The sequence below is a fragment of the Idiotropiscis lumnitzeri genome, chromosome 11, assembly GCF_059441095.1.
Source record: "Idiotropiscis lumnitzeri isolate Australia: NSW breed Sydney's pygmy pipehorse chromosome 11, RoL_Ilum_1.0, whole genome shotgun sequence".
Lineage (NCBI taxonomy): Eukaryota > Metazoa > Chordata > Actinopteri > Syngnathiformes > Syngnathidae > Idiotropiscis > Idiotropiscis lumnitzeri.
This window is the reverse complement of record NC_142401.1, coordinates 1,552,485-1,578,310: the sequence shown is the minus strand read 5'-3', so window position 1 is coordinate 1,578,310 and position 25,826 is coordinate 1,552,485. Positions and strand designations below refer to the sequence as shown.

The window sequence follows — 25,826 nt, the reverse complement described above, 5'->3', positions numbered from 1 at the left end:
AAATATGAGGGCAAAAGATTGGATGCGAGGCTTCATTTCCATAAACAGTCTCTCTTGCAAAAGTGAAGAAAAAGAGTGTGCAGAGCGACGAGGCAGCTGCTGCTGTGATGTGGAAACGTGAATTGCGAAAACTGCACTTCCCCCTCTATAGCTCACTGCATTATATAACCAAGCGTCTGATATCATCGCTTCTGGTGCGGAGGTGAGAGAAGAGGAGAAAAATATCACATATTGATATTTGCATGTCCTATCAGGACACAAATGATTATTTTGCAACAAGAAGGCATTGCCAGTACTGTGTCTCGTTGTTCCAAAATGTCCTTGTATACGCATTTATGTTGACGTAGCACCACACATATGCTGTATACGCATAATATTACCTCCATCGGGGAAAAATGTAAATGTTGAAATATTCCAATGCATTGTATTTGTGTGATGAATTTTGCAAGGCCAAGTTAATTACTAAAGAATTTGTGACTACAATTTGTGAACACAACTTCTTTCATGAGTGGATGAGGTTTTCGTTGTATTAAAATTTTCACAGATTTTCTCTCCATTTTGTCGCGATTTGTTGATAGTTACAGCTGGAAAATAATTAGCATTTTCCATTCAAACTATCGATTCATCTGGCTCCTTTTGTCGCCATTCAGGTTTAGAAATATCAGCAGGCAGTCACAATTGGTTGATTTCCTTTCAAGGCCTCCAAAAGCGGCTTCTTCTTCCAATTGATATCTTTTTGAAATTTATTTCATTTGTGTTTTTTTTTTTTTTTTTGCATGTTTCCAAATCCTTTTGTGCATCAAAGATTACTGTCAAACCTCAAAGAGCTCAGACCACAGTGCGGCTTTCAGAAATTTCTGACATTTTTCACACTTTAAGTGTAGTGGGAGGGTAAAGCAACAAGGTCGTTTTAGGGAGGCGGGGGGAACATTCATATACTCAGTGTGAAAATAATATATATATATATATATATATATATATATATATATATATATATATATATATATATATATATATATGTATATATATATATATATGTATATATATATATTCCTGAGTCCCAGAGGCTGCGGTTTACCACGAACGCCACTACCACGTTCTGATGTGGCCGCTCACGTTTTTCGACATCTGATAAGGCTTTCCACGGAAGAATTGTGGACACCAGGTAATAACATGGCAGAGTCAAATGAAGTTCACCTGCTAGGCTGTGCTCCCAAAAAAATGTTTGATATTAGTTTTCAGCCACCAAATAATTCAATATTATCTCTCCCTCAATCCAGTTGCTCTGTCCTCACTCGCTATGGCAACAAACGCCATATTTGGCAAAGCCTCTACAGGCGGGGAGAGCATGGCTAATTCACGACAGGACCATCGCTCAAAACAGGCGCAAGTTCAATGACGGAAATAGAATAAGGTTTTATTCAGTTGACAGACCTCTTCGACCAAAGATGGTCACTAGAAAGTAAAAAAAAATGGATGGATGCACGTTATAAAGACGCCAATCTTTCGCCAGTCTTCAAAATCACTTCATGTCTTGCCTGATTGCTGACAATTCAGAGATCGGGAGATTGACCCCAACAACTCAGACAAGAAACCCCGAACGACCGCTACTCAACAAGACTCAAATATGCCGTTTTAATCGTCCCATTTCACTTTTTTTTTTCATGTAGTGCCGGTTTAATAAAAGATCTCTGCTTCAATGGAAGACAGAATCAAAACTACTGATAAGCCAGCACAGCGAGGAGATTGACCGCGAGCAGCTGAAAATTCATCACAAAGCCGGCTATAAACAGCAGACAGGTGATTTCAAATCGTGTTTTGTTATAATTAAAAAAAAAAAAAAAGTTCAACAGACAGCGGGAAAAGATAAAAATATATCAAATCATCCCGTGGAAATGCTATTAAAGCCTCGGCGAGACACACGGGCCTTCTTTCATCCTTCCCTTTACTTTTTAGCTGACATTCTTCACGTCACAGATGCCCTTGAGTTAGTCTCTTGAAAGTTTAATTAAATTTAAGAAAAAAAATACTTGGGAAAAAAAAAAGAAAAAACGCACAACCTCCTCAAGAGGATGAAGCTGTTCCCCGTTAAAAGAGCAAAATGATAAGCCCGTCTGATAAGTTTTGTCAAACTTGTGAAAGCCAGACTATTTTTATGGCTATCGCTCGGCGCTGGGACGAAGACGAGGTATCAAGCGAAGGTGATAGTGAGGTAAATGGTCGAGGGACTTTTATCTGCTTTTCCTCTGTGGCCTCCCTTGATGGAGAGGAGGGACCTGGTTGGGGGGGAGCAAGTGATGAAGACATCCGAAAGGGGAAACGGGGGGCGGGGTGGGCGGTTGATGTGCCACGAGAAACTGAGCTCCCACTTCATAGTGCGCAGAGAACAAAAAAGGAGACATCAGGGGAGCCGTTGTGTTCCATATCAGACATCCACGTCTCAGGATGAGCGAGGGAACCATGAAAGGAATCATGAAAGACAAGACAAGGTTATTCTAAAGTGATGCGCTAAAAGACTCTGGGAACACTTTGAAGATGTATTCTTCTGTGTTTTAACGGCGCTTCTTTGTCCAAAAATGTGCTGATTTGCTCAAAGTTTTCCGAGGTTGGCCCAACAAGTTTGGACTAAAAACATCCTTGGTCATTCCGTTCGCCCACCACTTTTGTGTGAAAGGTAGCAGAACAGACGGGTATGGGGGATAAAGTCTATCCGGCGGTCGTTTCAGAGTCAGAAGAGGCAGAAATGTGCCAGAATGAAAGGGAATAGTGAAATTTAACATCTGACACCTGGCACTCAATCCTCCCACGCCGCTGCGTTAAAAGCAGTCGTCACTGTCCGACACGCTCTTTGTACATCCGACTACGGTCTGAAATGTGAAATGTTTGGAATTTTTTGGGGGGGTGTTTTGGATTCAGAAACTCAGCATGTGTAAAAGGGAAAAAAAAAAAGTCCTAACGGGTTAGGATTTTAAAATGGAGTTCATCGATTCAAAAGATTAGAGTGTCGGATCTTTTTCACTCCTCCCTCGCATCCTCAACGATCTGACCAAAAGTCACATCCCTCACAAAAGTGAGCATGCTTGAACAAACGCGCACAGTCCGCAAGTTGGCCGTTCTTACATTGCAAGCACGACCAAATTTGCGATCGTGTCATTTAGCAACACATTTAGGGCTCGATTTTCATGCCCAGCGCAAGCCAAGTGTGGTGGACTGCCGTGCGCAAAATGGCGCATTTTCCAAAAGGCAGCGAAGGGCCGTTCATGTGGCTGACATTGTGCTAAATTCCAGGTAATGCTAATATTGAATTGATGCAAGATTGCAGCATTAGCCAGGAATTGGATGAGCGACGCTATGCGTTCGAGTAATGCCGAGTGAGATGGTGAGCTGCTTGAAGATGTCGAAAGGTCTCAAAAGGAAACTGTAGAATAATTCTCGTTGAAAAGCCACCTTGCAAAAAGCAGCAACAGCTTTTGGGTGTGCAAAAAAACTCGTGTTGTTGTCACCAACATCCCCAATCCACCGTCTCTGCAAAAACGGCGGCTCTGCACTTTCGAGGCCAAGGAAAATCGCGACATGATTAACGCGTCAGACGGCCGCTGCCGTTCTGCCCTACAGGTGTTTAATAAATATCTCTCAATGTCGCAAGCAGTCGGCGCAGTTTGTCCGTTGCAACAGCTCACACTCACTCTTCCCAACTCTTTGAGATAAATACCAAGGAGGGACAGGAGCAGCAGGTCCTGGGTTCAAATGAGAGGCCGAGTGACATCGGGCCGCAAGAGTCAGGAAGACAAATCATGAGAAGTCATGTCAAGGCGGCGAAATGAGTCAGATTTGAGCGACTGATAATGGGAAGCGACTCACCTCCCATCGGACGCTTCATGCGTTAAATTCAACATAATGTGTGTGTCGTTAATATGGAACTGCTTCTTACACTTTTTTTTCTACACTCGAATGAAAGCGCAATGTGTCAAAGGTTGCTTCTAAATTCCGACCAATCAGTGTCCCGAAACCGATATTCAGAAACATAGCCTGACAGATTCCCTCCGCAATTTCCAGGTTAAACTCTCAAAACCAAGAAGCAGCAGCAGACTCTGGCCTGAAAAGGCCCACGTTGCAATTAAGAGCACTTTAGTGGAAACCTTATGCACTCAAACATGCCAAAGATTGTTAGTGATAAAGAGACAGCAGCACCTCCACCATTTCCATCACGGGTCTTTGCCTGCTAAACTCTTCATTTTATTTCTGTGCACTGCCTCTGCTACCCTTCAAAAAAGATACGACTCTATGCATGCAAATGGCGCCCCTCTTCCCCCCTCGAAGAAAAACCTGAACTCCAAAGCTGCAGAATGGGAGCTGATGAAGATGACGCAAGCATCCGCCGCTTGTTTCCTGTGTGCTATGCAGACACACTTAAAAAGAAAAAAAAAAAGGCAGCCGCCATGGCGGTGTCGCTCGTTGCCTCACGGACGGCTCCTTGCTTGCGAGGTCAATTTTGACAAAACGACACAAAGAGGTTGCGCTGATTAAGTCGTCGCTTCTTGTTTTGTTGAATAATAACCAAATAAATAAATGAAAGTGTGACAAAGTCTTGATCACAGACAACGATGCCCAGACTAGCAGTTCAGTGTCGGGTGGGAAAATCCTTCAGGAAGCTTGTGAGCTGTTTATTTTCTGCCTCGCTCATCACTCCAGGGTTTAGCTCAAAGACAAACATTTAATAATTCATTTGCTCATTCTTGCTTCCTCCCTCCACGGGGCTCTGAGCCTGCAGTTTTATTGGCACTGTCACTTTACCCCGTCATTTAAAAAGAGAGTTGTAATGAAACAGAGTGGTGTATGTTTCTTCTTTTAACGGAAAACAAAAAATAAATAAAAAAAAAAACCAAAAAAAAAACAAGGGTGGGGGTGTTGACGGTACAGACTGATTGATGCCGGAGGACAAGAGAACAATAAAATTAGGGCACATCGCTTGTAGCTGCCTCATCTTGTCGCAAACTGTCACGTTGTTGCCTTCCGCGTGAGTCATACATAGTCAACAGCGCACTTGAACGCTACCAGCGCCCTTTGAGACATTGAAAAAGGTAAGAAACAGGGGAAGTGACAAACTTATCACAAAGCCCGACTGAAAAATAAAAATCAGGCCACCGTCTGTGGGTCGATAGCGGCCGACGCGTTCTCCTCACGTTCCCGCCCCGGCAATCTATCAAAGCGCGTGCGCAGCCGCTTCTGCATACAAGCCAGCGCCGACGCCATTAATCCCGCCGATTTATAGACAAGCGGAGAAATATTCGCGGCGCTTAATTAAAGTTGGGCATCAATTATTCAAGCAAATCCCGCTTTTATGCGATGAGCAGGTAATTAGCCTCTCCGCAGCGTAGCACTCTTCTCCGTGTGCTTATAAATACCAAAGTATCCTCTTTCCTCCGTGTGGTGGAAAGAATTTCCCCAAAAGACAAAACCCCGCGGTCAGCAGACAACACGACACCTTTGGGTTCTCAAGGTCAAATCCGAGAGCGAGGAGACAAATGACCTTTTCTCGTCAGCTTGGCAATGTAGCTCAGAAATCACTTTGGCTAATCGCAAATAATGACCCAATCTCCAACACTGGCAAAAGACGTATTGATTCCTTTCAGCCACAAAGCCTGAAATTATGACCTTCGCTTCATAAAGATGGATACGTCTCTGTCCGCGCCATGAAATATCTATTTTACGTGATTGGTGATGGGTCAGAACTCTCACCCCGACGTAATTGAATCACGATATACTGAAATGCTTCATAATGTCCTTTTGAGACGCCAATCCCGCAAAAAAAATAAAAAAGCTCCACAGACAAGGGTCGCTATTGCATACATTGAGAAAGGGAAACACGAACTAGTGGAGCAACGGTCATTCATTCCTCGTTCATTTATCGTTGAGGCTCGTCAGAAATTTGAACACGATTACTTGATGTCAAAAGGTACATGAAAAGTTAGATTTTTTGATCCTTCTCAGTTTGCACACACATTTTCAGCAGTTGACTTCAAATGTGTGGAAAGTATTTGGAAAGAAATCTATGAATTTAGTTTCCAGTTACACATTACAGCCTGCATGCGTGACTTTCAGCGTACTTTGACTTGATAACACCGGACTAGTTCTTTACATTGTATTTTTATGGAGCTTTTTTTTGGGGCTGTAGACTGGAACAGATTGACGGCATTTCAATTCATTTCAACTCGCTAGGCACATGGCTCCTCTGTTGACAAATGCAGCTCATCATCTGGCTAGCAGATATTTTGGACATCAATATTCCTTAGATCAACCTCATTCGAAACAGCATAAGAAATGTGAATATCAGTCCAGCACTCTCACACTCACACACCAAAAAAAATAAATAAAATCAAACCACTTCAGATGGAGCCAAAGCCATAACAAATGCCATTGGTGTTGTAAGAGCAAAATCATTCAGACTGTTCAAACGCTTCCTGTTGCCCTTGACTGCATTTTTACATTCACAAAAATGAAGAAACTATCAATAGCATGTTCGACTCTGCAAAAAAAAGAAATGATACAAGCTTGGACCAAATCTGAAAATGATCCAATGCAGAATTTGTTGCGCATAGCACACCAGACTTTGGTTTAATCGCTTTGACTTTGCATTTTTAACACTGGACCGAAACATTGGCCAGTTGAAAGCATGGATTGGATTGGACAATATGATCAAGTGTAGATCTTTTTTTTTTTGTGGTATGGACAGACAACATTGTCAAAGGGATGCCAGTTCAACGTGACACAATCACGTCCTGTTTTTATTTTTTTTTACTTTTGTTTTTCAGTAGATCAAGTAGAATAATGCAACTTTAAACGTTTTTGTTTTGATCAGCAGCTGAGGTGACAAAGACCTTTTAAAATAAATAACCGTTTTAAAAAAAAAAGCCCAAGTACTTTCTACATTGCACTCACAGATGGAAATATATTGCAACAAGCGACTCGATTTGCATGCAAACTGAGAATCTCTCGGAACACGTGTTTGGCGCCCACCAGGGTTTGGATGTTAGCGTTGATCAAACTCTGATCAAAGGATTCAGATGAGAGGAAAAAAAAAAAAAATCAAGCTATTTGAACCCAATCAATGCTTTGAAGTGTGATTGTTTTTGGAATGAAACAAAATATGATTAAGAACGGTCGATGAACGTGCCTGCGCTTCCTCACCAGTGACTAACCGTGTGCTTGTCGCGTTCTATAAGAATGTCTACTCTTGGATCTTTCAAATAAATGCCTTGCTGTGGTTCATTTATATTCATGCTCTGCAATAGCAAGTAATAGCTGGCGGTACTTATGGGCGTACAGTGCATTGTAGAAAAATGATGTTCATAATTATGTCGCTGGAACTGTCTGGGGGTATTACTGTGCTTTAAAAAAATCCAATATAACCTTAATTACTTTACATTTTAAGGTCTATACATTATTACACTGCAGTAGTCATTGTTATTGCTTTAGGTGCAATCGTGCGCGATAGCGAGGTGACTTATTTGATTTCATTTAAAGTGAAGAAGTTGCTAATGGAGTCAACATTGGAGAAAAGAGGCAAGGAACTTTACAGGACTGCCGTGGAAGGTGGCAACGGTTAAAATGGGATGAGTGCATTTCTTGGCAGGGGGATTCATTAAAATGATCATTCTTATTTATGAAGCCCTTTAAAAAATTAAAATAGTCTCTGTGTACTGCTTGCTATTAATTCAACTTTGTTTCTTTCCCTCCCGCTCGCTCTTTCGGGTTCCTTGCTTGCCTCCGCTCTTCTACTTCCGATTGAACTTGACACACTAATAGGTTATGAATAATTCTGTTTCAGTTTAGACGGCAATTAGCCACCGTGCCAGGGGCCATTCGTCTTCGTCTCCAACAGAGAGGTAATTTAGGACCCGGCTGAGTCGGGGGGCGCTCCGGTTGTCCCGGCGACTGCATCATTCACTTCTTGCCACTTAGAACTTTGACAAGGTGCGCTTGGATCCAACCTGGGCCCGGTAAGCACAAGCTCAAGCTAGCATTAGCGTAGATAGCACAACTCTAGTCTGGGAACAAAACAATGAGCTCAGATGTAGTCCCAACATTCCAGATATACGTGAAGACGGCCAGCAGGCCTGTCTCGGCTCGTTCAAATAGTCTAGCTTTGAAATCCTGGCTGAGAAAAAGTCAGGAGAGTGACAGCCCTGGTGTCACCCATCTCGACATGACATCGCGATGCGACGCAAGGCAACACAAACTTTCACTGAGATTACCATCGTTGCCAGTTTGTCAACTAGAGAAGAAATTGGCTAAGAGGTCACAAACATTTTTGACCAATGCCATCAGAAGTCAGACGAGGGTCCGGTGGAAATCGCACCAAGTGTTTCAAAAAATATCATCTTTGGCAGAAGATGAAATCATTTTTTGTAGTCGATGGTGGCCAACTTCCACACAACAAACCATTTTCCAAAATCACAGACCAAGTAGCCAGGGCATTGGCAACATATTGTTACATAACGTGGCCAAAAATATGCAGATAAGTTGGAGAATTTCTCAGATAACTGAGTGAGCATAAATAGGTGAATTTGTATCGAGTGAACCAGAAAAAATGAGGCGTCACTGAGCAACACACAAATAGTTTCCTTTGGATAATGTCCAAGATCATGAGCATAGCGTGTTGCATTTGCTTTCAGGTTTCATGTCGGAAGGTAGTACTCACACATGACGGTGAGAAAAACATTCCCTGACGCCAGCACGACCTTCTCCCTGGTTGCCCGGTCGTAGATCCCTACGTGGCATTCGTACGGTCCGTTGTCCGAGATCCGAACTTCCGGGAGCCTGAAAAAACATAGCGAGTTCAGCCAACGTATAATCACAAAGAGTTCGATGCCATTAAAAAAATAATAAAGTTTGCCATGACGGCACCGCATGTTCCAAACATGAGTCTTTCCACATCGTCATTGCCTGACTCCATCTGTTCATTTCATTGTCTTCATTATAGTCACGAGTGATCTAAAGTCTCAGATCAGCTGACTTTGCGGTTTAAAGGCAAACAACCTTCCAAACAGCGAAAAAGGTTCTTATCTGCTGCTGGTTACGAAAACAACTCGACTCTCTTGGTTCACTTTTAAAAAGACGATGCTCAAAAAGAGTTTTGAGGGAGGCTTCTGGCGCCCAATGGACATCAAATCAAATGATCAACAAATCAAAACACGTATCGCAGATGAGCAAGTTCCCAAGAACAATAATCAATAATCTTTAAGTTATTCCAAAAAGAAACAGGACGCAGCCTCAGAGCTTCTGCACAGGACCTAAATATTTAGTATTAACGAAGGACAAGGTCATCCGAAGTGCCTCGATGTTATCTCGGCCTCGTTTCCGCTGCCGGTCCACAGCCGCTCTCAATGTTGTGGTGACTCACCGGCACTTGCTCAAGGACGGAACGACGAGCAACAACACTCGTTCCGGTTTGCCCCACCAGGTTTGTGCCGTTCCAGCTTTGTAATTTGTGTATTTACAGACCCAGTGAGCACCCTTGACGCAGTTCTTGTCACTGTTAGGATGCATTGACCGCTCTCGCAACTTGTAACCGAGGGCTACAAATGCTAATTAGGGGGCGTCAGTGTGACTGACTGAAAAAGCTGTCGCGCTGATGGAAATGGCGAGAAGACGCCGAATGAATTGCAAGCAGTTTAATTCCAAACTTGTACGGAGCGCCAGACGTCCCTTAGCAACATCTGCTGTCTGCTCTCACAATTATGACCTTCATGCCTCTACTTCTCACTCATCCGTGGACCGCAATCATCAGGAGTGAATCAATTACACTCAGTTCAATTTGAGCAAACTGTTTCCAATTGTCAGGCTGGGGTGTGCCGCGCCCCTTGTCTAAAGACAGCCGGGATTAGTAGCTTCAGTGTCGTGATAAAACTGAGCAGAATGTACGGAATTAAAAAAAAAAAAAAACGGAAGAAAAAATGGATCGTTGTGAGGGAACTCACACAATGAATTCCGTGATCGACGAGGTTGCGTTGGTCACAATTAACGGTTCGCAGTTTTCTCTATTTTATTAAAGACTTGGAAAATGTCTTTGTAACCTTTTTACGTACTGATAATAATTCACTCACTTTGTCTCTCATTTGTTCTTGCCTTTCTTTAGAATAAAGCGTGTTCCTTTTGTAGATGTGAGTGACCTGTTTCATTCCGTCAGACAGGTGCTATTGTACTTTTATACCACACACAAACGGTATATGCTGGAAGCAGAAACCCCCAAGTGTAAATGCTTTTAAATCCTGGTTCAAAAATTCCAACAAATCCATCCATTATCTGAGCCGTCTCTCCTCACGGGTCACGGGCGAGCTCGAGCCTATCCCAGCCATCTTTGGGCGGTAGGCGAGGTACACCTTGGACTGGTTGTCAGCCAATCGCAGGGAACACAAAACGAACAAACTTCCGTACTGACAATCACACCTAGGGGCACATACCATGCATGTTTTCGGAATGTGGGAGGAAACCGGAGTACCCGGAGAAATCGCACGCAGAGACGGGGAGAACATGCAACCGCCACACAGGAAGGCCGGAATCGTAATCAATGGAAGCCTAAACCTCTGTGCCGTGAGGCGGACGGGCTGGTTCAAAACTTCAAAACAAAAAGTCAAAACTGCTTTTCAATCTTTTTTTCCCCCTTCTAGTTATTTTAAAAAACTTACTCCAATTTCTCTACCTACAAATCAATGTCTCCCATTCTTCCATCGAGCCATTAAATTCCCGACCGTCTAAATTCTCCCATTAACGCTTCCTTCGATCCATGCTAAGACAGCACAAGTGAGATCATCGTCATCATAGTTGAGATAAGACTTGCTAAAAGCAAATACTTGCTGAAATGATGAACAAATGTTTGGAAAAGCAAAGCATATATAAGAAAAAGAGTGAGCACCTCGAGACATAAAGTGAGATTGTATCAACCTCTTCCTCGGGGGATAACGGTAAAATAGTCCCATTTTTTCCCCCTCTCTTGCCATCGTATAAAATGATGAGCGTAGCACAGTGAGTCTCTCCGGAGGGGAGCTAATTGGCTTTGTCTTGGCTGGCTACATCCTAGTAAACGCTGATGTAGCCCGTTGCTTTGTTTTTACACACAAAGCGCTATCTGGTAAGCACAGTCCTGCATGACTGCCGCATTCACGGATTCAAAGCGAGTTGAGAGAGAAGAGATGGACAACATCAAGGTGAGGATATGCGCCGCCTTGCCAGAAGAAGGGTGAGCAGGCTACAAAGGACTCTCCCACCACAGCGACTTCAGACACACTGACCCGTGCTCTCTATAAGTTTGTTAGAGAGATTCAGGACCACAAACACTGAAATTCATGATAACTATTGGACTATCGTTCTAATAAATTTTGAGTGTCTGATTTTTGGATGCCAGATATTGCATATTTTTGGACTGAGATTAAGATTTAAGAGGCCCAATTCCATTACTTGTCTTTAAGCCTTTATCATTGTCGTACATTGCGTACGTTTGAATGAACAAAATATTCTTCTGAGGGAACCGTGCGCAGAACACGGCAGATGGGGATCGATTGTCCCCCAGGGGTTGGATCGGAAAACTCTTTTCTTCTGAGGCCTGTCCGGATGACTCCCTCGGCCGTTTGCTAATGCAAGCATACGGGACTGACTAAATGGAGCATGAATAAAAGCCGCTCCTTCGCTCAATCCCTCCATCAAAATAACAAGCACGCCGTCAGATATTCCTTCTGGCCAAAGCTTTATGGGAGAAAAAGGTCAATGTAGCCAACGGAGGTTAGCTTAAGCACGCGAAGAGAGGTGTGTAATCACTCGCGTCTCCTGCAGGAATCCACGCGCAACAAAAACCAAGAGGATAAGGCGAGCGCTGAGGGATGTGTGATTGCTTTGACTTAGATTAGACTAAGCGCTGATGTGGTTTGCCTCTCTGTCTTCCTTCCCCACAAATCGGCGCTTCTGTTGTTTGCTAGCCTAAGCAGCACATTCACAGATTCAAATCCTGCATGAATGCAAGGGGAACGTTCTCGCCGATAAAACAGAGGCGGAATTATTGCAAGGGGGGGCATCATAATACAGACTTTCCAATGATTCCTTTGCCTTGTAAAGCCTAATTTAATCCCGCTGCTCAGATATGAGTAAACACAATAGGAAAGAATGAGGAGATTTAAAAAAAAAAATCCCAATCATGGGGTACCTCAAGGGTTGACAATTCAGCCTTTTGATTGGTCTGGATACTACAGCTGTTTCTCAATTTGCTTTCTTGTGATCTTCTGAAACGTTATCAGTCATAGCACCAAGTCAAGTTCCAATTGAAAATACGCCTGAACTAAGCAAACAAAATGGCCGGATGTTGTTCTTGCCTGCTAACTTAAACTAAGGATGCATCGGTTGGTTAGGAGACTTGTTACATTTTGTGCAGCTATCAGAATGGCTAACATGAAATTGGGGGCGGATGGGACTCACAATTGTACTTTTTTTTTGTTGGAATTACAAAGAGATACTAACATTTTAACGAAGTACTGTCTCGAGTACGTACTTGGGAAAGCGGTGTTCTTGATATTGAAAAATGGCTAATTCCTCATAGAGTGAGGAGAGGAATTTAATGAGGGGGAATTTTTCAAAGTGCTTGTGATGTTTCCTCGTTGGTAACAATTTATTGTAAGAAGAGACGGAAAGTCACAATGCAGACTTCGATATTTCCAGTGACTCGCAAATCAGAAGTTATTCCGACTGCTCAAATGGATACACAATCGCAACAAACGTGAAGAATCAATCGAGTCATCTAATGAGCACTCGGGATGGCGCGGTGCACAAGTGGTTAGCATATCTGCCTCATAGTCCTGAAATGTGGGGTTAAAATGGAGTTTGCATGTTCTCTGCCGCACTTGTGTGGGTTATTTTCTCCTCGTACTCCGGCTTGCTCTTGGTTCGAGTTTCTTTCATTACCGCACAGCGCCACCTACTGACCACCGACACACCAGGTAGTGACTTGAATATGCAGTACAGGGTTCCTAACCCTAATGAATCCTGACCCACACAGTCATTCGCTATCAAAGCAAATCAAGTTGGGGTGATGCCACATGAGTCTGATTGCTAGTTTGTCTCTATTTTGACAATCACTTCATAGTGTACCTCAAAATTAGTTAGGCTCACCTAGAAATTAGAATGAGACGTCCAGAAAATGGATGGATGACCGCAAGGTCACCTCGACTGACGTATGCACTTGATGCTATAAACAAGTAGAGTACATATCAACAAATCTCGCTTGGTGAACTCATCAGTGCAAATATTTAGCGAAGTGGACGTGAAGTTCCCTGGTTGGCTACAATTCGTTGTAATTTATCACGAGTTGTTTGTTCAAGGAGAGAGAATGGCGCACACCTGCTTTGAATGCATAAGCAAACCGCTATGAGTTGTTTTCAAATTGCCACTTCTGTGCGTCGAACGAAACACATCTCATCGCTTGAGCCACACACACTTCCTGTATAAATGGAGGTTGAGCACAACAGGTCCGCCAAACCTCGAGTGTCATCAGCTCCACGCCAGCGCTGTTATGTAAGTTCGCAAGGACTAATCTGTGCTCTGGCTCTTGAACAGAGAGAAAAAAATCCACAGCTGCTTTTCACGGCTCGGAAAGATGGTGCGTCGTGGCTGTCAACGGCGATCCCGGTCGTATGAAGTCAATGCCTGTGTCGCGTCTGAAGCCATTTCATTATTGGATCGCCGGCAAAGAGCCACAATGGCAACCATTATTCATGATTTTATGAGTCAGGAAAAAAGGTAAGAAGTCAATAGAGAGAAACTTTTTGAGATTGATTCCAATTTGCAGGCATGATAAGGACTTTATCAAAAGCAACATTTTGATGTTCATGCATTTGTGTGTCGTGAGAAAACAATTGTCCACTGGTAATTGGGGGTCAAGTCTAGAGTAGTCGAGAGAAGTAAAAAGGACCTCAGCGACGTCATTCGAATGTTTGAAATGCAAAAATAAATCGACTTAACACCAGGACTACCGGAGCAGTCTTTCTGACGGCTTTCAAACTTGAATGTGTTATTACTCTGCCAATATAAATATAAGATGCTGCTGGCCTCTTGACATTTCCTAATTATTGATATATTTCATTCCCATGGTCCAATGATACGAGATTAAACAATCTAAAAATAATTGCGAGTCATTACCACGTTAACTACGGCGTTCCAGTCAATTTCAATATTCTTACGCATGTTGTGCCGGGTTTCCATAGCAACCAGCGGCTGGATTGAAAAGTGCTGCTGGTCACCATGATCCACAAAAAAAATCTTCGAGAGTAGAGTTGGCACCGGCTCTGTGTATGAAGAACTAACTAGACTAAATTTGACAACAACAGTAAAAATGAGTCAGCATTTTAAAGTGGTCAGGAGTTAAGTTAATCATTTTCCTCAAAATCAGTCGTTTTGTACAAGATTCCACTGAAGGAGACTGTCCCGAGTTGACCACGCAAGCCAACTGCGCTGATAAAATGCAAGCAAAGGTCAGCGCGGCCCGGTTTCTGCATGTTCATTTTTAAATCCGACTTCTTCCCACTTTGTCGTTTTGGCTTGTGTGTTTGTGTGTGTTCCCGCTGTAATGATGCTACCCTCCCAAAGGGATAGTAGGCTTGTCCAGATAAATCATCCTCAGTTGGGCAGCCGCACCAAACAAGAGTCGAGGGGGGAGGGTGTACAAAGCCAGATAAACAGGAAGAACGCACAACGAGAGCGTCGGAAGCCCGAGCGATGAAACACAACGATGAGCGGTATTATCACCAAAGGTTGCCCGATTCTAAGGAAACCCCAAGTTTGACGTGTGGTGCGTGCTTCCTGAGCTTTGTTGAGACGCGAGCCCAAAAGCAGCCGGAACTCAAGATTACAAAACATTTAAGCAGATGTCAGGCATTGCAATCCTGAAAGATGCACAGAAAAATGTTTCCAAGGAGACGACTCCCACTTCGTCTTCTTCTAACTCTCACAGAAACCCGTTAATGAGGATGCAGTGCGGACCTTAACAGGGATTTAAGTACCACTAAGAGAACACCGGCGCCATATGTTTGGTAAATCCTGAAGACTGAACCGTCTATCCTTAACAGAGTCGCTAATTAGTGTTTACCCAAGTCCACTGTCCTCATTACTGATGCAATTGCAGACGCCTATCAGTCCTAGGACCTGGTCCTGATGTGCAATGCCTTTCTCGTTGGCTCATTCTCACGTTGCTATGCAAATGTATTCACTGGAGTCCAGAGTATGCACTTAGGAAACAGCGCAGCCTCCCATCAAGTAGGTTGAATGCACGTTAAGAGTCCAACTCACCTCGAGCGTCTCACTGAACCAGACTCCAAAATGCCCATTTGTGTCAGCAAATGCGCATCCCACCAAATTCGATGTTCAGGGCTTCGTTCGTCTTTACATACAGAATATGATTATCTTATATATGCGTTTAGCTCTTGTCTGAAGAGACCAGCGATAAAGAAAACAACATTGAAGCCCCAGCGCGTCGTTAGTGGAGTCATCACCGTGCACAAAGGATGTCCGTCAAACTGCCGCATGCAGTATGGCCATATTTACAGTTTGAAAAAAAAAAAACAGAAGCAAAGGCATTCTTTCTGCTGCTAGTCGAGCCAAAGTTTACTGCGGGGCTCTTCAATCCTGTTCCTGGAGGGCCGGTGTCCTGCCGGTTTTGCATCTTTCTTTGCTGCAACACACCTGATTCAAATGATCAGGATCGTTATCTAGCTTCTGCAGACCTTGCTGATTATCTGAGAGATGGAAAACCGGCAGGACACCGGCCCCCCAGGACCAGGATTGAGGACGCCAGGTTTACTGTAATTCACTTTGTCTTTTTTATGGAAAAACCAATGAAATCTGAACAAATAGAAAGTCCAGCAGCACCCCGGAACGGACCGCGATTAACTTTGGTTCATGTCAACTCGATTCCTTTAGTTTGCTTCAAGTATCATGTTACTATCCCACAAAATGAAAACCCAGCAAGGTGGGTAAGTTGGGTCGCAAACGAGGCTCACCGGACAGTTGACTGGTACACGAGGTCCTCGCGCCTGCGGTAGTCCTCCATGTGAGAGTAGTTGGTATTAAACATGGCGTCGTAGGTGAAGATTTTCTGCTTGATGGTGCCGCCGTCAGTGACCTGTGAAGGCAGAAAAAAGGAGAGAGAGGACGCTCGTGATTCATCTGCTGATGAATGGGACGAGGCCAACCTTTTTGCACCTTGCGCTCCGCCGACGCGCAACCTGTTGTCCACGGGGCCCCCGCAGTGGAGGAGATACGTGTAATTGCCTCATTGATTAATGTGCCGGAATGAGAAGCCCGTAGAGCTCGGAGCAAAACGATTGAACAGCTGCTTATTGAATCGCATCCGGGAAGTCTCTCCGGTGCGGACATGGTTAAACCTTCATGACATGCGAGGCATTGAGAGTGTTGCGTTCTGCACAAATAATGCCTTGCAGAGGAGGATATTCAAAACGCGGCTCTCGTCTTCTTTTTTTTTTTTTTCTTTCCCGGGCAGCACGATGGAAGATGGAGTAGTTCTTTCCTTCCTTTAATATCCACAGGATTGCTAAAGTCACTTAGCATGTGAATGACAGTGATTTCTTCTCTTTCCTCAAAGCCTCAAGCTGCCATAAAGGAAAAAAAGGCTGACAGGATTTTAATGGAGCCGCTAATGCCGCTTTGAAGACAGAAATTGTTTGGTGGGCTGGAAGGAAGCCCTCTTTGCCTTTTTCGAGTTGCGAGAGTATCGTTCACATCGGGCCAATCCCCTTCTCTCGGGTAAACAACGTCTTGATTAGCCGTTAGAGCGCACACACAAATATAAAATCAAATTGTATTTACAACGAGCAAACAATTGTTCCTTGTGCACTTTGGCAAATTTGTTGGAACGCTTGCCTCTGGAGAAAGCGCATCGCCTCAGGGCTCAGACGGCAACAGTGCCGCAACAAGCTCGAGTAAGAACGTGGAGGAAATTACAGAGATGCGACCGAAAAAGGCTCAAGTCTTAACCTTCAAGTATAAGCAAGTCTCAAGTTGTTTTGTCTTTGACAAATCTAGTCGAGTCCTGTGAGGGTTTGGCTGACTGTCTTCATGATCGGGACAGTTTCATACTCAACATGTTTTCCCGTTCTAGCATGAAATTCATGACTAATTTCATATTCTTTAAACTAAACACAGGAAATAACAATTACAGTCACCAAATCATCTTGACTCAAGTCAAGTCTGGCTTCTTTTACTCCCAAATCCAATTTAGGTCTCAGGTCTTGTTAAGTTTCCGTCAAGTCACAAGTCATCAAAACAGCGAGACGAGTCGACTGGAGTGCATTTTCGCAACATGGCACTTTTCTTGTATAATGCATGATACGCACTCCGTATTCCGGGAATGTATCAGTAAGATGATCACAAGGAGCAGCTGTCAGCTGCCACGATGGCCCTGAGACGTCATGAGACGTCTGTACAAGACGCTATAATGGCGACATGATCCATTTCATCGTCTCATCTTGATTTACATGTTGTTGTTTGACTTTTCAGTTCCCTTAAGTCAGAGGTCAAGTTTGGATAAAAAATACAGAAGACCTGAAAAAACGTTGGACAAGGAACCTCGTTACTTGTCTTTTTTGTCGTTGACATTTTCTGTGCCTTCTTTTTTTAGTAACGAGCCTGGCTGCTGTTGTCTCGACTGTTTGGATTGGACGTGAGCTTTGGACGGTTGAGCTGGATCCAACCCGGCAATTCTGCCCAACAAGACACTTGCATCCAAAGCAGAAATTTGCAACAGTCACAGAGATATTCTCCATCTGCACATAATCGGAAAAACAAAACAATTGTTCCTGTTCCTGATGGAACACAAATGAAAATGTAACACCAAAAACAACCGTATTAAGAGGTAAAAACCGCTGCGTATTTATTGCTTGCCATTATAAAGTGTTCTATTCACAAGAGGACAATTATCTATTTAAAACATGACTTCATTGTGTATAAAGACCTGCTAGATGGATTCATTTTCATTTATAAGCTGGGAAACATCATTAGGGTCATTTTAGATTTACAGATCTTTTTTGTGCCTTGAGTAAATAATGAACTAAAACCCTACAAAGAGGTTCACCGTGTTTGACTAGGAAGTCCTAATTATCGTGCACAAGGAAGTACAAATCCACAAAGAGCTCGGCTTTGGTCAGCGAGGTCGCGCACACACGCGGCCATTTCCAGAATCACATTTGCTTTTGTGTGTTTGGCCGTTTGAGCGAATGTGTTGAATCACTTCAATTCGACAGCCAAAGCGACCAATGGCGTTCAGCCCAGCGTCTGCCAACACTCGTTCACCTGCGCGAGCGAATGAGCTGTCAAATGGCACCGGTGCAAAATGGCACAGTGTGACATTTTGCCGGCGTCACAAGCGGGCGCTAAATGAAAGTAGCAATAACGGCGGCTGCGAGGCGGGCACAAAGTGGGTCCGCGACCAATCACACTTAATGCGTTCAGAAGCTCATATGTTAATCTAAGTAGGCCATTACCGATATCCTCGCCTGATTGCGCCACAGTTAAATCATGCAATCTTTATACATCAGCGGAATGAACGTTATAGCACGCAGACCAGAGGGAAGCTTTGTACAGAAGCCTCACGCTCACATCGAGGAGTCAGCCACCTAAAATAGTACACAGGATCTCGCATCATCCTTGAACATTAGCAAGAGCATTCGTGATGGGTAAACAAGGTCATTTTTGGACAACAAGCGTTCATTTAGGCTCAAGCAAACTGTGGCCCTCACGAAATCGCTTCTTCCTATTCTGAGACCGAATAAAGTGGTACCTTGACTTATCATTTTCACCGTCAATATTCATCACAATGCTGATTTGTCTCGTGATTAATCGATCTCATCCAATTAATGATTAGTTGCTTCCCAGCTCAATTACAAAAAAATCCAAGAATGCGAATAAAACAAAACAGAATTCATTTTCAAAGTCTAAAGTCACACACACGCAAAATGTGTTTATTGATGTGTGTCTCGAAAGGGGGTGTGGCCCAGTAAGTGATACCAGGAGCTCGGACTCTAAAAACTCAGTGCCGGTCCCCTTGTCTTTGCAACTTTTCTCCCAGTAGGCTTCGTCCAACAACTCAAAAACCAAACGGTCCTTCGGCCAACGATTAAACCAGGGTGTACCCCTCCTCTCGGCCCAATTCATCCGCAATAGGACGCAGCTCACCAATCGCTCGACAGTATACGCAACGCAAATGGATTTCAAGAAATTTGAGTTGAATAAAGAGACCTCGCTCATTCCTCCTGACTGACACGTGCCAAAGAATGTGCAAAGCATTTGCGGATGCCCTCCTGCCCCCTTCCCAATTTCTTGCAAAGAAGCTCCAGATTAGGACGTGTGGGGGGCGGGAAGAAATTTAATTGGGAGGGCGTGAGGGGATGATGAATAGCATCTGATTGTAGGAAAGTAGCATCAGTCGAGGAGCGGGAAATCTTCCCCGCGTTTGTTGAGCAGAATCTAGGCCACGCCGTGCACACAATGCGTAGCGCCTCCCCAACACACAGCAACATTAAAGAGTCGCATCACCTTCCCTCGTCAGGATGGCGGCAGATAGTCCATTCGGGGTTGAGAGGTGAGTCCACAACAGGTAGCTAACAATGGGGGAGATGCTCTGCCTGCACAAAGATCTCTCCAGACACAGCCGAGCGGCTTGTGCGTCGATGCCGCACGTACTCCATGACCGCGGGGGCTAACCCTCCCGCCGCCAGTCTGGCCACGCGCTATTTAAAGCTGCAGCATTGCGGGCAGTCGCTGGAGGAAATTCAAGCTAATTCGCCCTACCCCGGCTGTGGGAGTGTCAATCTGAATTTCTGCAACGTCACCACGGGTCAGAACACTGCAGAAAGGCCTTATATGGTTAAGTAATCATTCTACTGCATATACAGGTACCGAGCCTGGACCAGAATCATTTTATTTTCGATATCAAAAGTGATTCTGGATAGCGCGTTCGCCTCACAGTACAGAGGTGCAAGGTTCGATTCCAAGCTCTGGCCTTGCGGCGTTGAGTTTGCCTCTTATCCCCGTGCCTGTGTGCGTTTTCTCCGGGTACTCTGGTTTCCTCCCACATTCCAAAGACATGCATGGCAGGTGGATTGTACATGCTGAATTACCAAAAAGCGTGTTTGTGAGCGCAGCGTATAAGTGTGCCATGCGATTGGCTGGCAACTGGTTCAAGGTGTACCCCGCCCACTGCCTGAAGACGGCTGGGATAGGCTCCAGCATGCCCGTGACCCTCGTGAGGCGAAGCGGATCGGTTAATGAATGGATAACTGTTAGAACTGCAACGTATTTCCCAACATAGTTGAAAATGATTGCAAATCATCTTCCAAGCTTGCTTTTACAAAAACATTACAGTGGTGCCTTGAGATATGAGTTATTCATGATTCATTGAAGCCTTTTGAAGAATTGTCTAGTATCCGTCAAACGGCTTGTTGTGAAGTGATTGGAACTGAGTTCACTGGCACCGTACATCTCGTGTATTTCTAACTTTCGCTCGTGAGAAAAAGCAAAAAAACTTCACCTGAACGACGGCGCTCAAAAAACTCGTAAGTCAGATCACTCGTATGTCAAAGCACGAGAGTCGAGATGTATCACATCAACTTAGTTCCTACACACAAATATTTAGACGCTTTGAAAGCACAAATCCAAAGCGATCAAGTGACCTTTTCAACAAAAAGCTGCAGAAAGGAGAAAAAAAACACAAAAACGTACGTGAATTGGTCGAACAGCAAACTGAATATGCCGACAATTACTGACGAGGTCCGCAATTTCCAACTCTCTCGCTCTCATTAATATGTACGCGGGAATCTCATCTACAAATATGAAATTCCACATTACGTGCAAATTTCTTTGTGATCTCTGAATCTATACAAGTCTGGAATGTCAATGAAGCGGTGTCGCTCTTAAAATAATAATTATGAAACAAAAAAGGTCTTAATGAGATTTATTCCTATTGAGCACCTCATTAGCAGCTTGCGACACGCCGCAACAAAGAAGATGATCAGAGCTTTGTCATGAACCAGCTTGCTACTTTTTTTGGTGCTATCCACGCTAATTTGCTTAATGTTATTATCACATTAAGTGTCTTTTTGAAACGGACGAGGGAGGGGTAAGTGGTGGCGAGGCGCAAAGGGAGCCATTGTCTTTTTTGAAAATGGCTATAATTGCCATACGCAAGAGAAGAAAGGAAGACTCAAACGATGGAATTACTCACAAAATGTAGAGGAGGAGGAGAGATCAGGCCCGCGTTTCTCGGCGTGCAGCATTTCATCACTGTTTCGGCTGAAATAATACGAAGCCTTACGAGGCCGTTGTTTGAAGCCCGAAGTGCTCGGGAGAGTTTTGCAAAGTTCTTGAACCTCTTAACACGAAGGCCTGGGCGTTTCGCGCCGGTGGCTGTTTCAAGACCTCCACTTTTCCCAGTGAAAGGGTTCAACGGCCACACTTTTTCTGCTCTTACAGCGCAAATAATGAGCAGTAAGAGACACCATCAATACCGTACTTGTCTCACAGCAAGCTTCGCCTACGTTGAATAAATGTGTGCTGAAGACCGAGGACAAGCGCCGCAATATTCTCATGTCAAGATGTCAGAGTAAACTGTTTTGATTTATTAAGTAAGAGCTGTCCAAGCGCTTGCCAAATAATGATCCCAGTTGGAGCCGCTTGTGGGGGCCGCTGTCAAATAATGATCTGTGGCGTAAAACTGGTCGCGTGTCTCGGCTTTAATTAGTCTGTGTCCTAATCGTTGCAAATCGTACCAATGTTTGAAGTCAACATTTCGTGCTACGATACGGAGACATTTTTGGAACATTATAGGTGTTTGGCTTTAGCGATGTGTTCTTCCGTCATTTTCCAATCCAAGGTGCCGACGCGACGGTTGGCCACGACGGCCGACGTCAGATTGGAATGTTGACGCCTTTCGTCACCGGGGACATGAACACACAGATGTCAACCGTGCGATGGGGACAAAGACGCCAGCCTCTCGCCAGGATGTGATGCGGCGCTCAAGTGCTCCACGGACGGAATTTGCCTTGGGCACTTTTTTACGAGGTGCAAAAGCTGTGATATACAAGAGACGAGATGGAAAGACGGTGGAAGGCAAAGTGGTGCACCTAAAAAGGCTAATAAAGCACAGGAAATACCGGAGTATGTCAAAGGATTAACTCTGAGCGTATTTTTTATTTTTTTTTTTTTTTGGGGGGTGACTGTTCTTCCAAAAGAATGTGCAGCCTCAGCAAGGCTCATCTCTTAATCTTACTTGCGCGCAGACACTTTTTATTTTATTTCCGTGTTGCACAGTTTCTTGTTTTACTGTCCATCGACTGACATTGACAACGAGGGTTCGCTTGTCTGAACACCAAAAGTTCAATCTTGTCTCCACTGACTTACTGTTCCGGGCGACACACTTTTTAGCATCAGATGTTCCTCCTGTAGCTGTTTATTTTTTTTTCTTTTCATCTTTTCAGTTCACATTTGTGTGTATGTGATGAGGGACCCAGCCATTTGTCAAAATGCTGCTTTTGCCTTCAATCGTGTAGTCGACTCGATTCAACTAAGCGACAATATTTTCACACACCACAAAAAAATAATTAATTTTGGTGTCAAGTGACCATTTTAGGACATTTTGCTCTTTTTGACGCAAAATTGTGAAATGTGTAAATGTGTAATTTGAAAATCCAGCCTCCCAATCCAAAATCAACAATCCATGCCAGTTAAAACACAGCAATCAGCCCAAAGAACTTTTTAAAATCGAGTCTCCAAAGACATCAAATTGGCTCGGCATTTTTTTTTTTTATTATGCGCAGAACATACACACTCAAAAAGTCTGAAAAGTCACAGAAGGTATCATTGATATTGTTTGTTATTGCTACCAAATTTGAACCTCTGCTAATGTAAAAAAATAAATAATTTGAGCATCAGTAACTATTTTCATTGCATGCAGACAAAGCATGGCAGCAAATCTGGAGATCTAGAATGAATATTTTAGGTTTTGGCCATTTTAAGTCCACGCGGGCTGCAGAAGTTTTGAGCTGGTCGTTGGTGTCACATCCTCGCTCCGATTTTTGCCAACGTGATCAAAGAGCCCTGCCAGATTACATGCCCGGGTTCGGACCGGTCGGCGTTGGGAAGTGTGCCACCAAGGGGAAGAGAAAGGCCGCGTCAGGCTACGCCGCTGACGTGTCACTCAGGCATTTATCGGTTACGCAAGCGTGCTATTGAACGCCATCGGAGACATGCCGGCGCGCTTATGCTAGCCGCCATTGTGAGCGAGACGGGCTGTCAGCAGCGAAGAGGTGATGATCACAGCAAACTAGGTCGGCTGCTGTGTGTGTGCGTGCGTATTATGAAACAGGCCACAACATTAGGTACACCTGGAGATGGATTGCAAATGTTGCCTTTGCACAGAACATTCAGGGGCTGTTTTATTGGCATTTACATTTCTCGTTTTTTACCCCTTAATGACTATTCATGTACCAGGTTGGTTCGATGCCAATTGCATGACGAAAATATCAGAGAAGTATTAATTGAGCAAGATCGGAATGTCCGTGTTTATTATGCCTCTTGGGAATTTAGGAAGAAAAAACAAAAACACCCCAAATCTTTTGGCAATTTCCTGTGCTCGCTAAACTCCTATTGGACAATTTGTTTCAAGTTGTTCCCAAAGTTTCTGGTCAGAAAAAAAAATGTCAGCACGATGGGCCATTGGAGAGTCGAATATTAAAAAAGTTATTAAATGATAACGATGATCTTTACCTTTGAAAAAGCAGCGTTTGTGACTGTAGCTTTTCTATCGGATCTCATTAGGTTGTGCAGGTGTTCCTAATCTTTGGACTGCTGCAAACGTGAATCTGTTTCCACACTCGAATTCCCAGAGTCGCAACCCTGCTGAGTCACCACAAACCTCAATTAGCCAACAAGAGAAAATGGCCAAGTTGTTCCAGGCTGCTTTGTGTGTAAACGAGAAACAATTTAACAACTTCAGCTAATTAATTAGCCGCCCAACTCATTGTTGCTTGAGTATAGAATTTCTTTAAAAAGGACGCTAAATTAACATGCTTGATCCATCAAAGTTGAAACCAGAAATGAGCTTCCATTTCAGTCAATAAGTGACATATTTTGTAAACGCAATCAGGGCTGATCCGGGGAAATGAGATGCGGCGCCATCCATGCGTCCTTAATCTGTTTGATAAATCAATGACTGTTTCGTGACTGAGAATTCTATCACCTGACGAAGAATGGCAGTAAAAAAAACAAACAAAGCCATTTTCATGACTCATCATCGATCCTAGAATATTATTTCTCACTTTTGACGACCACCCCCAAAGACTCGCTTACCTCACCGCTGTGAGCAACATCATGTTGAAGACTGACAAATAAGAAAGCGACCTTTGACCCCGAGTATTTCACATGTTCCGTTGGGGATCATTAAAAACTGAGAAATGTTCTTGCTTTGACGGGGAGTTATAGGGCAGTTGGCAGCAAACTATCTGGCAGAGGACGGACAAGAACATAAATCGTCCTCGGGTATATATAGATTTTCATTATTTGACATAAAAGTGTTATTAGAGAAGCATGAAAATACCCCTTTGGGCTATTTTCTTTTGGAACAAAATAGTGTTTCTTCTTGGACACAACTAAAATTTAAGGGAAATCTGTCGAAATTGGAGGATGCGCCTCAGTCGTGTCGCCGGGCAACAGCGTTTAAAAGTAAAGTTGGCTGATTGCAAGATGAGATGAAAGAAACAGTAGTTCTAGTAAAATCGACTAGTTGACTGGTCGACTAATCCGTTCACCCCATAAGTGGTAGCTTCAAAGAAGATGAGGTGACAGATGAGAGAATAAAGATTATAGAAGATATAAAGAGAGAAAACAGAAGATAGACAATCAATGAATGAATGGAAATACAAGGTGGATGTACACGTCGGAAGAAGTTATAAGAAGAAACAAGCAAGCTAACTAGCTAGCTAACTGGCAATATGTTAGCATGGAGAAAAGCCCTTTTTGTCACACAAATCCGACATACAAAGGTTAACTTCCGTCCAATTTACAAAAGTAATTAATAAATCTGTTAAAACGTGGCAATAAACTGACTTTTAAGCTAGCATTTTATTTACTCATTCACTAAGCATTACTTATCCTTGATAGATAGATTGAGAAGTTAAAAGAACAGACGTGACAAGCACGCAGCGTGAAGTGATTGCGCTGTCATTGTAAGTCCTGAAATTGTTAGCTTTGACCCCCGAGAGTTTAATGGACCTCAAAAACTACACACGGCGTTTAAAAGCATTTATCGTACATGTTTTCCATTATTATTTTGCTGCCAATGCAGTTTTGAGAGTGTAATATTTGCAAGTTTCTCCTTGCGACAACAAATGAGCTCTAAAGAGGTCATTTTGTGTGCACCGCAGATGGTCTTAACACACACGGGGGGCCTTTGCGGGCAAGACGAGTCTGCATATGTTTTCAGTGGTCTTATTTTTCTTGCCCGCATCCCTTATCCTGCAAGCGCTGCTTGACGGATTCTCAAGGAGCGCTCTTCAAGCCATTCATCATGAAGCAGCTGGGGAGTGCGTCGCCATGCTAAAATAGACCACTTCCCCCCCAACTTTTTTAAATTTTATGAGTTAGTTTATTATGATAAAGTGTCTCTTTTGTTCGCAGCGTGGGGATATACATCACAAGGACAATTCTCAGACAAATATCATCGGAAGAAAAAAAGTTTTTTGAAGGGGAAAAAAGGTAAATGCAATCACCCACGGGGTGAT

At 43.6% G+C, this 25,826-nt stretch overlaps 1 protein-coding gene across 4 annotated transcripts in view; it reads right to left on the bottom strand.

Annotated features, from left to right (window-relative positions):
* Window positions 1-25,826, bottom strand: part of igsf21a (immunoglobin superfamily, member 21a) — a 154,494-nt gene that overhangs the window by 47,708 nt on the left and 80,960 nt on the right. For all 4 annotated transcript variants that reach the window (XM_088309836.1, XM_088309837.1, XM_088309834.1 and 1 more), the window contains 2 exons: window positions 16,038-16,159; window positions 8,702-8,820 (listed from right to left, as the gene is read on the bottom strand). In XM_088309836.1, the coding sequence (XP_088165962.1) occupies window positions 8,702-8,820; window positions 16,038-16,111 (193 nt within the window). In that variant the 5' untranslated portion in view covers window positions 16,112-16,159. The remainder of the gene's footprint in view (window positions 1-8,701; window positions 8,821-16,037; window positions 16,160-25,826) is intronic.